The sequence below is a fragment of the Plectropomus leopardus genome, chromosome 7, assembly GCF_026936395.1.
Source record: "Plectropomus leopardus strain MGB_pleo_1.0 chromosome 7, ASM2693639v1, whole genome shotgun sequence".
NCBI classification, from domain to species: domain Eukaryota; kingdom Metazoa; phylum Chordata; class Actinopteri; order Perciformes; family Serranidae; genus Plectropomus; species Plectropomus leopardus.
Window position 1 is genome coordinate 18,074,424 of NC_142182.1, and position 15,178 is coordinate 18,089,601.

The 15,178-nt window shown below is 39.2% G+C and overlaps 1 protein-coding gene across 1 annotated transcript in view; it reads right to left on the reverse strand.

Moving 5' to 3' along the window:
- cdh13 (cadherin 13, H-cadherin (heart)) overlaps positions 1-15,178 on the reverse strand; it is a 368,162-nt gene that overhangs the window by 11,327 nt on the left and 341,657 nt on the right. Inside the window, exons 13-14 of the mRNA XM_088080115.1 lie at positions 6,722-6,955; positions 3,128-3,346 (exon numbers count right to left, since the gene is read on the reverse strand). Coding sequence (XP_087936241.1) covers positions 3,128-3,346; positions 6,722-6,955 — 453 coding nt within the window. The remainder of the gene's footprint in view (positions 1-3,127; positions 3,347-6,721; positions 6,956-15,178) is intronic.

Sequence of the window (15,178 nt, forward strand, 5' to 3'; positions counted from 1 at the left end):
ATGGACTTAACTTTACATTCTGCTGTTTTTCTTTTTTCTTTTTGCATACATTTGTTTGGTAGACGGGATTGGGGACTGAGAGAAAGAGAGCTATAATTGAGGGAAGGAGCGGTAAGAGAGATACTGATGCGAGGAGCCAAAGAAATTAAGAAAACGATGCTCCTGCGTGGCCATGCATATGCTTGTAGCCCAGTGGGCAAAAACAGAACAAAACAGAAGAGTTTAATCTCTGCACCTTTATTCTCGTCTCCTTTCCCCATCCTTCTCCTCTGGCTCTTTCCATTTTTCTTCCCCTCATCTCTCTCCTGCAGGGTCAGAGTTCAGCTTAGAGATAAGGGAAATGAAACAGGATCCTCTTTGCCTCTCTGTCAGACTATCTGACTATACACTGCGGTGATCAGTCCCCTCTATCTGTCCCCCAGCACAGGTCTCTGTGATGAGCTCGAGCAGGAGCCATCTCCCTGGGCTCTTGTGTGTGTGTTTGTGTGTGTGTGTGTGTGTGTGTGTGCGCGTGCAGAGGGATGTTCTGCGTATGAATTGGTGGAACGTCTATTGCCCGGCTGTAATACTATCTGAGATTCCCAATGGAGACACGCATGCACACACACCGTCTTCGTTTCCTCTCTCTCTGCACTTCAACCTTCAGCTCCAGGGTAACAGCGCTCACTGTTACGGCTGTTCTGACTATGCCAACATGTTTCAGTCCCAGTGAATGGACGTGTACACAGAAACAGCCTAAGAATCTGTCATCTTGAGCAGCTATTTGGCTAATGAATGCCACTGTCTATCACCGCAGTATTTACAGTGGAGTAATGAATGCTAGTGTCGTTCAGAGTCAAAGGACATCTGCGGAGAAGACTCTCCTAATGTCATCTTGGCATGTCAACCAATTATCATTAATCACGTCTAGTTCAGACACTGTGGCTGCTGCCATGGCGACTGCAGATAACAAAATATTTCCAAAAAAGGAGAGCATGAAAACCTAACTGACTGTCACAGCTGGGATACTCTCAAGATCGCTGCTGTGAAACTTTCCAAAAGGTGGCTGTTCACCCTCGAACGCTGACACAGCATCGGCTTATGATTAGTGTGTTGCAGTGAAGCTGCGACTAATGGTCTATCAACACTGGAGTGTGGTATGTTTGTGCTGTTGCTCCACGCGGTGTCACTTCAATTTAATACTTTTTGTCCTTTGAATCGTGGGTTTTTTATCAGAAGTGGAAACTAAGTGCTCTGACTGCATCATGAGAGAAGAAGATGATGAGTGCTTCAAACAAAGCCTTCCCATACACAGCGCAGCCATCTGCAATGAATGAGTGCTTGGAGAAAAGATTTGCATCAATAGACAGATTGATCCATAGCCAGAGGAAGATCGATGGGTCATGCTAGATGCTGTGATGCACAGATACTGAGCGAAAATGAGAAGATGAGACGCACAGATTCTGCCTGCAAGCAAAAGGATTATGGGTAGAGTGCGACTGATTGCTAAATAGTCAGACAGCAAAAGAGCAGGAGAAGCGGTACCGAGGAGAAGAAACTGGCAGAGAGGGCCAAGGGATGAGAGACAGAAAACGCAAGCAGGAGTGATCAACAGGATGTGGAAGACAGAGAGAGAGAGAGACATGACTGATTTTTCTGATGATCTTCGATGAAATACTTCAAAGTCACATACAAATCAGAAAAAAAGATGATATAATTAGGACTATACCTTTTTTAGGCCAATAATCTAGTTCTCCTTTTTCCTTGTTTCCCCCCATCATTTCTTCTTACTCCCTCTCTTTTCTCCTATCTCCCACTCTCACATCCCTCCTGCTGTACCCCGCCTCCAGCATACAGGGAGACCGACTATAAACTACAGAAAACAAGCCCAGACGGGGGGAACAGGATCTGGGGGACTTAAAGTTGCAAATGATATTTCTTCGCACCAAACTAGCTGCTGGACGTCCTCTATTATGTTTGTGTTGTGAATGGAGGAGGATGAATTATTCATGCTTTTGCTAATGGCTTAAATGAGATATTCAGAGTAAATTCAAGTTTGATTTCCTGGGGAGTGCCCTGGGCATGTCGGCAACAGACATACTTTTGCAAAATGGATGCAAAAAAATGCAGTGCGGGAATGCAAGGGATGCAAGCAGTGTATCAGTACATGTGCACAAAACAGGAGTATGTTAATTTTTACATATTTTGATCACTCTAAATACTTTAGATTGCTTCTGAAATACTTAAAAAATCGTCTTGCTGAACTTATTTGTCTGAGTCTTATATTTTCATGCTAAAAACACAAAGCGTGCTGTACAGTGTCCTGGCTGTGCAACTCCTCTGCCATTGTCAGGTGCACTGCACACAGTTTAAAAAATGTTTATAGGAAATGCATGCCTCATATGAATTTTACACTGTGTCCTAACAGCAAGTCAGTGGCTCTCTCTGTTCATGTTACCTCATAAAATCAAACCAGACCAGACTGCTGGATGACTGAAAAGATGGGTGACTCTATTTTCACTATTGCACTTTTTAAACAGAAAACACACAATTTATATTGTGATATTTACTGACACTGCATACAAAACAGCCAACAGTAGAAAGGATGTTCTGAGCGATGGTCATTTACCAGAAACTTTCAGCTCCCTGACCATCTCCAGATATCTCGTCATTTCAACTTAAAGAATTAGCTGTTCTTTGTCCATTTTGGCGCTTTAAAAGTCATTGAGAGGATTGACTAGAAACAATGTGTCCAACTAAAGCTGAAGACGGCGCCCTGCATCCCCTTGCATCGAGCTGCAAAGTGCTGCTTAACACAGCATAGCAATACTCCCGAGGCCAGTTAAAACATTTTAATAGAAAACATTCTATTAAAAGACAGTAACTAAATTCAGAGTACTGTCAATTTAAACTGTAATGGGATACAGTTTCCTATTAAATACAAAGTTACTTGTATTCCGTTCACTGCGTAAAATAAATTGCCTTCCTTTTGAATAACTTATTCTAAAAATTTAAAAAACTTGTCTGTATTGATTTCTGAACAAACTATACACACACCATATTCAGTATTAATCCACCTTTAAAAGAGGATACCAGCAACTTAAAAGTCATCTTAAATTTTCATATATTGTGTTTTGGTGGTACTTACAGAGTAGGGCGAGCAGGAGTGTCACGAGCAGCACAAGAAGGCTGGCACGGTGGGAGTGGGCAGAACTGCAGTGCATCTTGTTCTTCTTACAGACACACACTTGAACTTTGACCTCTGTGTTGTTGGACAAGGGGGGCACCCCTGAGTCAGTGATGAGCAATGGGAGCTGGTAGTTGGCTTTCTTCAGACTGTGCAAAAGCCTGATTTGGGAGTGCGTGGCTGTGGGGGACACACAGAGGAAGGAAGAGAGAGGTTTAATGAAGTGGATGTACAAATAATCCCCTATCCTGCGTGTATTGTCCAACTATTTTACATTAACAGCTGCCCCTTCTGCAAAGCAGAACTAAATATGTGCATTGTCACACAAAACTTACATGCCTTCAGTAACTGTCTGCCGAGCCATTCCTGACAACTGAAGCGACAAAAATTGGCACCATTTAAGTTGCGTAAGACTGTTACATTTTGTTGCATCACAGTTTGAAATTCCTTAAGAGACACAAGAGAAAATGCCAGAGCCAGTTTACTTCATGCTGAAATGTGCCACAATATGCAAAGCTGCACATTTTACTTGTCTGCCATGGCTGTTAACTCCAGGTAAGGTGACTTTTAGTGTTGTATTAAACAACAAAATGTACTTTGTCCAACTGTGTGCTCAAAAGAATGTCACAAGGCAGCAGTAAGCATTGCATAAATGCAGAGGTCTTTCTTTGTATAAATCAGCCCAACCTTTCTAGTGCATCAGTATGTTTTGATAGGCCAGGTTGGAGTGTGACATGTAGAATTTCCCAAAGCCTCTACAAAAGCTTGACAGTGGGTGACAAATCAAACAGCTGAATGTCAGCGCCATGAGGTTTCCCTCAGATTCCTCTGCAAGTAGTTCAATTCAAACACACATATTGTACTTAAGTTGTCATGTTATTGTGATCTTGATTAAAGCATTTATCAGGTCACACTTCAGCTGCGTGCACTCTTACAGGGATACGACAAACAGATGTGTCACAAATAACCATAAATAGAGTTAGAGGAGCTAAGCAGCGAACAACACCTAGCAATGTGAAGATTTAAGTATATAGATGATGAGATGAAGTAATTGCATCCTGAGCAGAGACGTAAGTCACACCCCCTAAGTGTGTGTTGCAATCCCAGCTTCTCTGTTCTTCCTGTGGGAGCTCGTCTGGCTGCGAATGTACGTTAGTGCATGTAAGTTCCCGCGAGTGTGTGAGCTATGTGTGCTAATATAACAACTACATTTATGGTGTGGTGGAAGCGAGCACCCAACCTCTGGTTTCCCACTATGTTTACACTGTTAGCTCTGTCAGCCTTTTTGCCATAATTGTTAGTACTGTTTGCGATGTTAGCCCCCTTAGCTGCTGGCTGCCAGCTAAGCAACCCCTGCTGTGTGCAGACAAACCAATCCAATCTTTGTGCAGCGTGTAGGATTTAGTGGCATCTGTTGGCAGATATGATACATGATACTAATAACTGTGTTTTCATTAATTGATAACTACCTGAGAAAAGGAGTTGTTGTTTTTTTCACTACCTCAGAATGAGCTGTTTATATCTACATATGGAGCAGGTCCACCATGTTATTTCTACAGTAGTCCAGAAGAGACAAACCAAACACTGGCTCTTACTACACACTCGGCACAAAAGCCTCCAGGACATCCTCAGTGTTCAGTGTAATTAACAAACTAGCTATGGAGAGTTAATTAGGGAGTTTTAGAGATTTCGTTTCCTTAGGACAGAGCCAGGCTGGCTGTTCTACCCAGTTTCTCAGTCTTTATGCTAAGTGGTGTTGATATTCTCATTTAACTCTATTCCTTTAATCTTTTAATGATCTGTATGTTGAAACTGGCCAACTTAATAATTTTAAAAGACATCTGAAAAAGTTTACATGTAAAAAAATTGCTTGAAGATTTTGTGTGAACATAAAAATGAATAACATGTTGTTAAAAATATAGTGTTCACAAGCCAATTCAATAACAGTTGTAGGAAGGATTATTAAAAATACTTGTCACATGTCAAGCATGCAAAGGCTTGATTTATACTGTGGAGATATAACACCAGCTCTCCTACCTGTGGTTGCACACAAATCCACACATACAAATGTGCACACACAGCTGAGACAAGCACAGTGCCAGTCCATTTCACTGCTGGCCCTATCAGTCTCTTCCAGCGGTGGTGATTGAGGAGTGTCTGTACCTCCCTCTCCCGCTGTCAGTCACAGCTAATACCTCTGGGCAGGTTTTAGCTCTGCTCTGTCACTCAAACACACACAGACAGCGTTGCCGGTCATGCAACCCTGAATCAATGTCTTGGTTGTCTGTCTCTCATCCTCCTTTTTCAATCCGTGTATCATTTTACTCTTCATTGTTATCATGTGATCTGTACTAGTTAAGATTTCTGCGCTCTGTGTTCAGTATGGATTCATATTAACATGTGACGAGATATGAAATTTCCTTTGGGTGAATTGACCCTGGAATATTCTTGCTATGAAAGTTCCTGTTGATACTTTTTTTCTCTCATCCTTTCTCTTACCTTCTTCTCCTTCATTTATTTTTATCCCAACATTCCCCAGAGTGCACTTAAGCAACCTTGTGAGAATGGGCTCAAAGCTCTTGGCAAAAAGAAAAATAGTGTGTAATTAAAGGAAAGAAAAAGTGACTCACACACGCTCAAGCCGAAGGTTTTGTGTTGTGGTCTAATAAGGTTGTTGGTGAAGAAATGAATGAAAGTATTTCTGATTATTGTTTTTCAATAGGTGAAAAATTCCTAGTTATTAAAATCCATTATTATGTCAAGAACTATGGAAGCCAATTTTCACTACTTTGATGAAAAAAAGATTGTGAGGCAATTTCTTGAAACAACAACATAGTATTTCAAAACAATGAGAAACTTTCTCAAAATAAGTAGAGAAGAGAGAAGGAGGAGAGAAGACAGGAGAAAAGATTCTGGAAATTATGACTTAGTAACTCATAGCATGGGACACTTTCTTGAAATAATGACTTAGTATCTAAAAATCTGAAAATAATGACAAAATAAAAAGAAACCTTTAAAATTATGTGTGTATACGCACGCACACACACACACACACACACACACACACACACACACACACACACACACACACACACACATAAATGACAAATTGTCTTCAAGTAATGAGAAACTTTTTTTTAAAATAATGATTTAGTATATCTAAATAATAAGTTAGTATCTCACAAAAATTTGAGTTACTCTATAAACACTATGACTAAGTATATCAAAATAATGACAAATGTAACTAAGTCATTATTTTCACTGTTTCTAATTATTTTGAGGTGCAAATTATTGTGGGATAAGTAATTTATCACTTTGAGATTCCACATTTTGAGATCAAAAGTTATTATGTGTTAAGTAATCATTATATTGAGAAAGTTTCTCTACAAATTGAGAGTTTCTCATTATTTTTGAGATACTAACTCATTATTTTGAGAAAGATTCTATTATAATGACTCACAGGATCTTTTCATTTCATCACACTGGGGCTCCCATATAAAACCGTTCAGTACAAGTCAAAAGCATACAAATCTCTTTTCAAAATAAAATACTCACAGTTGATTGTGGTAACCATCCATGTTTTATCTAGGCCAGACTGTTTTGCCAGTTCAATCTTAAAGGGTGCAGCATTAGGTGGAAGGTCCTTGTCCCGTCCCCCAACTATGGCCACATTCATATCATGGGCGTCTTCACAAACTCGTGCTACTGATGGTACCACATAAGGGGCGTTGTCATTATAGTCTTCCAAGTGAATGATTAATGAGCCAGTACCTGTGGCTGGAGGGCTGCCTGCAAACACACAAAAAATACACATACGTATTAGGATAGTGGATAGAAAAAATTGTTGATTGATACAGAGGCAGAGTTTTGTGCACTATTGTAGCCCTGGATGGTCATTATTGTATGAGGAATGTGGACAGTAACAATCTGGGCAGATGTGAGGAGAACAAAAACGCAATCTGCAATCTACAGTAAAACATGCTGTATGCATGATTACTCCAAAGTAATGTTTTTCACTCAGCTATGTCGAAATGTTTTCAGCTGAAATCCAAGAGCAAAGCAAGACCTGGTACTTTTAAAAAAATGCAAATTAACCTAATGAGATCCATCTTGGTCTTTTCTATTCCGCTGACCTATTTTAACCCAAACAAAACAAAAATGTGTCATTTTAATGCCAGAAGAGCATGAATCACAGTGGCTCATGTTTTGCAAGGGAACATTTTGACTTGGCACACGGCCGGGTTCTGTATTTGTATGAGATTATACCTTATTGAAGGATGCCGGGTTAAAAAGCATCTTGGCTCTTCTCTATTACTGCTCTCTGTTTCACTGCGATTAGAGGTTATTAAAAAAATCCACACGGCATTCACGACAGCTCCAGAGGTCAGTCAGCAATTAACACCTAAAGACAAGATCTGTAATTCGAAAATGGGTCTCCTCCACCTTTTAAAGGTAAAAAAAAAGGCAGACAAATTAGGGCAGAGTGGGGGAAAAACAAGTCAAGATATATGTGCAATAAATGTCAAGTGAGGCTGGAATAAAACCAAGTCTGAGTTTTTACACTGCTGTCAGAGAAAGCTCTACACGCTGAGCAGGAAATGTTCCTGCTGTGAAATGCTGATTAAGTGAAAGCTAACTTTTTAGGAAAAACATAAAAAACAAACTAATGCGGCAAAATGTCTGGGATGTCTAAAGTTAAAATATGAGGTAAATTTTCTCAGGTTCAGTTCAAGGCTCGTCATTTAGAAAACATCACTTTAACAGTTTAAACAGATACTAATATAATGTAGTTTTTCGATCCATAACTAAAAGTATGTAATTTACAAACACAGCAGTGGCAGATTTTTCATGTAAGCTTTAAAATAAATAAATAAATAAATAAATACAAATAAAAAATAAAAAAGGTCCTTGACCTCAAAAAGAAACATACAAATAAATTTCTAGCTGGTGGCTGTCATTTTTGCTGGCTGAAATGACAACGATTTTACCAGCTATAGCTCACTAATTATGTTAAAATTTAAGTTCCTCTCCTGACATTGATTAACACCCTAAAACTCACCTCTGTTCATCAAAACTATATATGCAAAAGGTTTTTTCTCATGAAAAAATCCCTCTTTGCTTTAAAATGGCTTAGCTATAACTAAACATGATTTCCCTCATTTAGCACAGATGTATGGATATGCAAACTGGTTCCTGCCTGCAGCTCGAGCATACTCGCTCTTCTTCGACTTTGCTTATCACTCTCTACAATGTCAAATGCAAAGCCATGGCATTGATTGATTAATTTTCTTATATCATGTCCTGTAGCGTATGAACACACAATATGGACACGATAACAAGGCTAACTCTACGCATTGGTTGAAAATTAAAGTGAGAGCATTGTAAAATTAGCCTTTTAAAGAGGTGATTCATGGCAATATATATGATATCAGGCTAAGAAAAAATAGTTAAAGCTGCATGTCCCCATCAAAAAGTTAGCAACAGCATTATAGGATGATGATCCATGTAAGAAGACATGGAAATAAAGCATTTCTTGCATTGCAGTGTAGAGCTATTTCACAGTATTATAAGTTCAATGAGGGCGAATGTGAGATTAGATTTATTGCTGCAATGTACCTTTGCTTGCCTGCTTAGCTTACACTTAAATAAAACAGTATGTTTTCTCTTTTAACATTATATGAGAAAAGGCTATTACAATGAGAACAAAGCAATCTGTCTGACAAACATTAACAATATTTCAGGGTAATGTTGGTGGAGGGTTACTTAGGAATAAACTTGCTCAGGGACTTCTCAGAACCGGCTTCCACAGGGTGAGTCATGAACAAAGCTTTTTAAAAACAATTTAACCTGTTACACCAAATGAAAATTTGCATTTCCAAGGATCGCAAAGGAATGTCCCACCTTACTCTATCTTACTGCCTTACTGTCTAACAGAAACATTTACTCTGCCTCTGATTAGCTTTGCTCACTGTTATCTCACTTCTCTTCCTAAAGCCTAACCAATCCAATCAACAAAGTAAACAAGTGCTATTTAATCACATGCCCCTTTTCTACTCAATTTATCATGTGAAAAGTTTTTTAAAAGACAAGTAAACCCACTAAAATTACGTTTTAGACTCCTTTCCCATTGCCAGTAGGCCAGAGCTGAGTACACGGCTTTTAGCAGACAAGCATGTGTGTGTGTATGTGTGTGTGTGGTTTTTACACTTCTTTATTCAGGTTTTATTTTAAACCTGCTTCAGAATAATTTGGGTTAATGTTTGAGTGCTGCTTGGGTGGAGACAGATGGTAATCTATGTCAGTATGTCCTTGCATCTCACTGGTTAGGGGGCTAAAATTAGCATGTTCACTCAGATGTTGTATTTACGTCAATGCCGATTGGCGACTCCAGTTATTTAACACAGATATAAATGCTGATTATATACCTTCCTGTTGCATTAAAAATCCAGATGTTGGTGGGTGTTAGCTGTTGTTTTTTTCTGTGTAGCGGGAACAGGGCTACAGAAAGAGTAGAGTGGTTTATTCCTTTATTTCCTAGGAAATGCAAATTTGCACTCCAGATAAATGTAACCCAAATGATGCTTTTTGGCCGTGGAAGCAACACTTGATTACTTTTGTAAGTAGTAAGCTAGTTAGCTTGGCATGCTAATGAATATATCTTACATTAGAGCAGATACTGTAGACATACTGTCTATTTCTTACACCTCTGCATCTTTATGTTTTGTTTTGGAAAGGCTTAAAAAAAAGACAAAACTCTTTCTATATGGTGGATCTCTACTACAGCCCCACACACACCACTTGTGGAGAAGCCCAAAGCATTTTGAGAGAGGGTTTAGGGAAGGGTCAACTGGATACCAGAATGAATCCTGCTGTACAACATTTGGGAACTAACAATATCTCAGAGAATAGCAAACCGAAACACTTCTGGGAGTTTGTTTCTTTGCTCTGACTTGAGACCCAAGCAAGCACTAGCACAAGTTTATTATTGTGTCTTTCATTTAGATGCCATATACAAATAATATGGGTGTAAACATACATTGCAAAAGGCGTCCATAGGTTACTGCTCTCTTTAGATAACACTCCAGGCTACACAACAGAAATGTCAAATGCACCTAAACATAATTCAGATGGAAAATATCTTACTTCCATGCTGAGGCTTTTTTCATTTACACGTAACCTCTTTAACAGAAGCAACATAAAGTGCTGCCCAGGCTGCTGAATCCCTCTGGCAGGGCGACAGAGGCAAGTACCTAAGTGCTAAATATTTACTATTTGTGTAAATGCATGATTGTACTGTATGTCAAGTGTAGTGGAAACCCTAAGGGCATGAGTAGGTGCTGATTTCAAGGATAATGGCAGGAATCCAATTTCTTATAAAACTGTAGAGACGCTTATCCACCCACCAACCCCTACGTACACATACGCACACAAAACACTACTCTCCTGGGTCAATAACAAAGCTGAAATAGTCACTATGCCAGAGTAAAAATAGTAGCAATGACTGAGTTAATATACTTCTACCATATTTTTTTTTGAGTTGCAGCACAATATTTTCATTTAGAACAGCAGACACAAAAGAAATGAATGATGGATGGTAGAAGCTAAAACATTTTCTGCTTCATAACAGCCTGCAGAGAAACGTGTGTTTATCAGATAATCATCATGATCTGTTTGTTTGCTCAGCTCAAAACTTTAATTTCATTCTCAGCTGTAAAGCCATCAGCAGATTGTGATAGGGAGAAATCAAATGTAATGGTAGTGAGTTAGGCATTTCTACTGTATAATAAACGTGAAATGACTGCCATGGGTTGCTTTTCTGTATGCAGTCAAGGAATGAAACAAAACAACAAACAACCCTTACATTCTGTAGATAAGTATAGCTGTGACAATATCAGCTGGAGATCAAGAGCAGTGAGGAATTACTTTAGCAAGAGCGGACAGAAAATGTGTTGAGAAGCGAATCAAAGAAAGTAGCTCTTCAGGCGAGACCTTAGATAATTCATTATCACTCGAGACCAAGAGAGTAAGGATGAAGCACAGATCCCCCGTCAGTAAAAAGATGCAAATTTCAACCCATTTGTAGTGGGAGAGGCTGGTCTCTGTGCTTGGCTAGCTTTAAATGAAGCTGTTTGTCTTCCTAAATGAATACTCCCCATACCTAATCACTCGTTTCTCTGCTCCTCTCTCCTCCTGCTCCTCCTTATCTCCATTGCATCATGCCTATGTCATCATCAGCCTGCCACAGCATCAATGGAGCTTGTCTGCTGGCCTCTGCTTCACACCGCTTTGTCACAAACGTTCTGATTAAACGCCCTGCAAGTTTCTAAAGGGGGACGGGCAATTTATGGATCTTTGCCGCTATAACGTGTCAAGCCATCTCTTTGTGTAAGGCACTAAAAAGTACATAAAAAGTAAAGCAGGCAATATTAAAGAAAGAAGGGACATGGGAGGATTTGCTGTGATGCCAAAAGAACATAATCGTTTTTAGAGTGATAAAAAAGCTGTCTTGTTAGATTTGTAAAGTATCAAAAACTAATTCATTGTGACTTTGAGCAATCGTGCTGGTAGCATAGAGCTCTTGTCTAATTAAACGAGGTTTTAATTTCTTGCACAAATAATATTGGTGCCCAGAGAATGCAGGGTCCAGTTTGGCCAAACCAGTGTACAACAAGATTAAAACAAGGAGAAAGGTTTTTGCTCTGTGCCTCTAAGGAAATGTGTTTGTGTGTTATTTAAGACTCAACTTTCCTTCTCTAACTCAGATAACAACCGCGCTCAGAGTGACTGACTCAATTATTTTGTTGTTTTGGCAATTGCTACGTCCCAAATGCAAATTGTCTTAATGACCACATTTGTGGGTAGAGAGTAATAACACAGCCACAGCAAATAACTAGTGAATATGGCAGTTTAGTACTGATCCAAGGTCCATGCCCACAGTACCTCCAAAACACACGCAGAACTCCTTATGGAAATGTTTTAAATAGAAAGGCTTTTGCAAATGTGCATGTGGTGGGGAAGTGCTGAGCATAGGACTGGGTAAATGAGACTTGGATTATATTGCATGAGTTGTCTGAGTCTTTATAACCAGATGTTGTGATATAGTTTTGCCTTTGTTAAAAGTGGTCCCCCAACGACTTCATCAAGAATGTTCTCTGTTTTTGTATTCTTTGTTCACCTTGGAGGCATCCAAAAAAAAGTTGTCTTAAAAAATGAATGTAATACATTGGGTGAGTAACTCATATACAAATGGTCATTTTGGGAGTGAAGTGGTCCTTTAATGCTATAATGTCAGTATTTTAAGCAGCTATAACCGTTACTGTTATTTAGCTCCATACATTTTTTCTTCTTTTTTTTCTTGTAATTGGTCATAAAACAAAAATTTGGACACCTTAAAATTTTGACCTGATGATGGCGCTAGATAGGCAGTTAAGGGATCACCAAAGGGGGACTTAATGTCTGTACCAAATTTCATTGCAAAATTAAAATTGTAGAACGCTCACCACAATCCCAAAATCAACATCATGTTGGCACTAGAGGAGACATCAGGGGATAATCATAGTCAGAGGGCTTCATCATCTTGGGACCATGAATCTCTGTACAAAACTTAATAGAAATCCATGCAATAGTTATTGACCAACAGACAGACATCCCTCGAGCCATGCTGAAAGCTGCATCAGCTACCCATTTGTAGGATAGTGTTTGTGCATATTAGGAAAGACATCTTTTTCTCCATAAGCCTCCCCTCCCTGTCTTTATTACAGTCCATCTCCTCTCAACAGTGGTTGATCTTGATATGCTTGCAAGGAATTTTTGTCAAATTTGAAAAAATCCAATCACCTTTGAAGCTTTCATGTCTTGCATCTTAACAACAGGTTAAAATAACACAAATGTAGATTTAGAAATCCCTGTGCTTGTTAGCCCTCCTTTTTGTAGGGTTTAATAAGACTGCAGGGATGAAGTCAGAAAGTTTAGAAACTTGCATAAGCTAAGTAACTTCTGTATTCAAGTGAAGAGTGGCTTTTTTTGTACAAACGAGATAACTAATGATGTATTATTTTCACTGAAAAATGTAACAGTCCAAAGCTAAAATTAACTTTCCAAAAGTGGGGTTGATTCTGATAAATTGGTTTCAGAGCAGGAATTACACTAATTAACGGGTGAGATTAGCTTTAATTGTCTCCATCAAGTCCCTCTTCAATATTAAAAGGAGTGAAGCCCGCGAGCCAGTTCAGGCAGACAACTCCAGTAGCTGTGCAACACTCGCATATGACAAACTCTACTTCATGCATCATATATATCCAGTGCATCCTTTGCAAAACGGCAGCCAATTTAAAATAATTTTGGTCTAGTATGCTGCTGCTGCCAGACTACTCATTTGCAAACAATTTCTGTAAAACACTATCTAGAAGTGTTTCTGCTGCTCCTACAGTATACCACAAGCCTCACCTCTGCACTGCGCCATCTGTAAGCTTGTACGCTTTCTACAACTTTCAGAGGTTGTCTGCACACAGCTCTCAAAATGGCTGTGGCTAAGTAGACAGCTTGTGGTAAACAGCGAAAACAGTGCTAACAACAGCAACAGCGCTTTCAGGAAACATTGTTAACCTGGTAAGGAACTGGAGGGTGGGCACTTTGCTAAGAAGCCACAGTCCCAATATTGGTGATAACTGCCAGATGAGTACGGAGCCGCAGCAGCTACTGCATATATGCACCAGCTACATCAGCACACATAGAGGCGGTGTGACTTTATTATCCACCCTTTATTATCCGTCCAGGATGTCATTACTCCACAACAACTTAAAACAATAGTTATTAACTACTGTATTAATGCCCTGAATATTGTATATATCTCCTTTAAGCTTCCATGAGATTAGCTTGCAATTATGGAAAGTTTCAAGATCAAAGACTAAACACAAAATACAAACTCGCACATTGTAATGTGATGTTGTTTTTTTTTAATCCGAATGTCAGCAATGACACCTTTAAAGTAATATGATACAATAATTCTAATATAACTAAAGGAGGTTTGATGGTGATGAAGAGACGTGTTGGACACAGCTGGAAAATGACTTTGTCTCTGCTCACTTTATGATAAACTTGAAAGTCAAGAATATCTCACTCATAAAGCTTTATGTTTCAAGTCTAATGACAAACACTGCAACATTTAAAACTTCAAAACCATTTAAATTTGATATTGTTCTAAATCTGTAATCTGTTGAGGAACACAAAAAAATGAACTGGTACTGCATCATGGTCCAATGGCAAACACAAACAAATGTGGATTTAATAAAAACATTACAGATATGAAATGATCCCATGCAGAGTTAGGTCATCTATTCAGCATAATCATGGAGAAAGTGGATATCATTCCCAATAAATTGGTACATTCATGATGTGTTTAACAGAGAGATAATTTAGTCATTTAAGACCAATATTACAGAGTTTTTGAGAGAAAAATAAAAGGTTTCAGTGTCAAAGTACTGCAGAACACTGTTTTTGGGATGTATGCAGCAGAGACAGGCATCAAGGAATTTCTGCAAGGGCTAACTTCATCACCTCCAACCTCCTTCCTTTAGGCTTTGCCCTGCTGCTCCATCTCCATCGTCCACTACAAGTCTCTACACCTCCACCTTCCCGTGGCTGGCAGTTAGACAGCCCTGTTATTCTCCCGTCTGCCCAGAGATGAGAGGAGCACGCAGACTGATTGACTCCTGGAGCCGTCAGGGCTAATCCACAGCTACAGGCTACAAACTCAGCTTTCTTTCTTTCTCTTCTCTGATTTCTCTTTATATCTCTCTACCCCTCAAATGCTTTTTGCTTCTAACACTTTGGCTTTAGGCTAATACTCTCTATATGTCTGACTGTCACTTTCTGTTGTAATGGCTGTATTTTTTCCTTTTTTTCTGACTTTTTTTCCCCACTGTTGTAAAAGAGGAAGGAAAGGCAGGGTTGTGACCAGCAGTGGTTTCAAAATGTACCAATTTCTGGCCCCTGCATGGTATGCTGAGTATA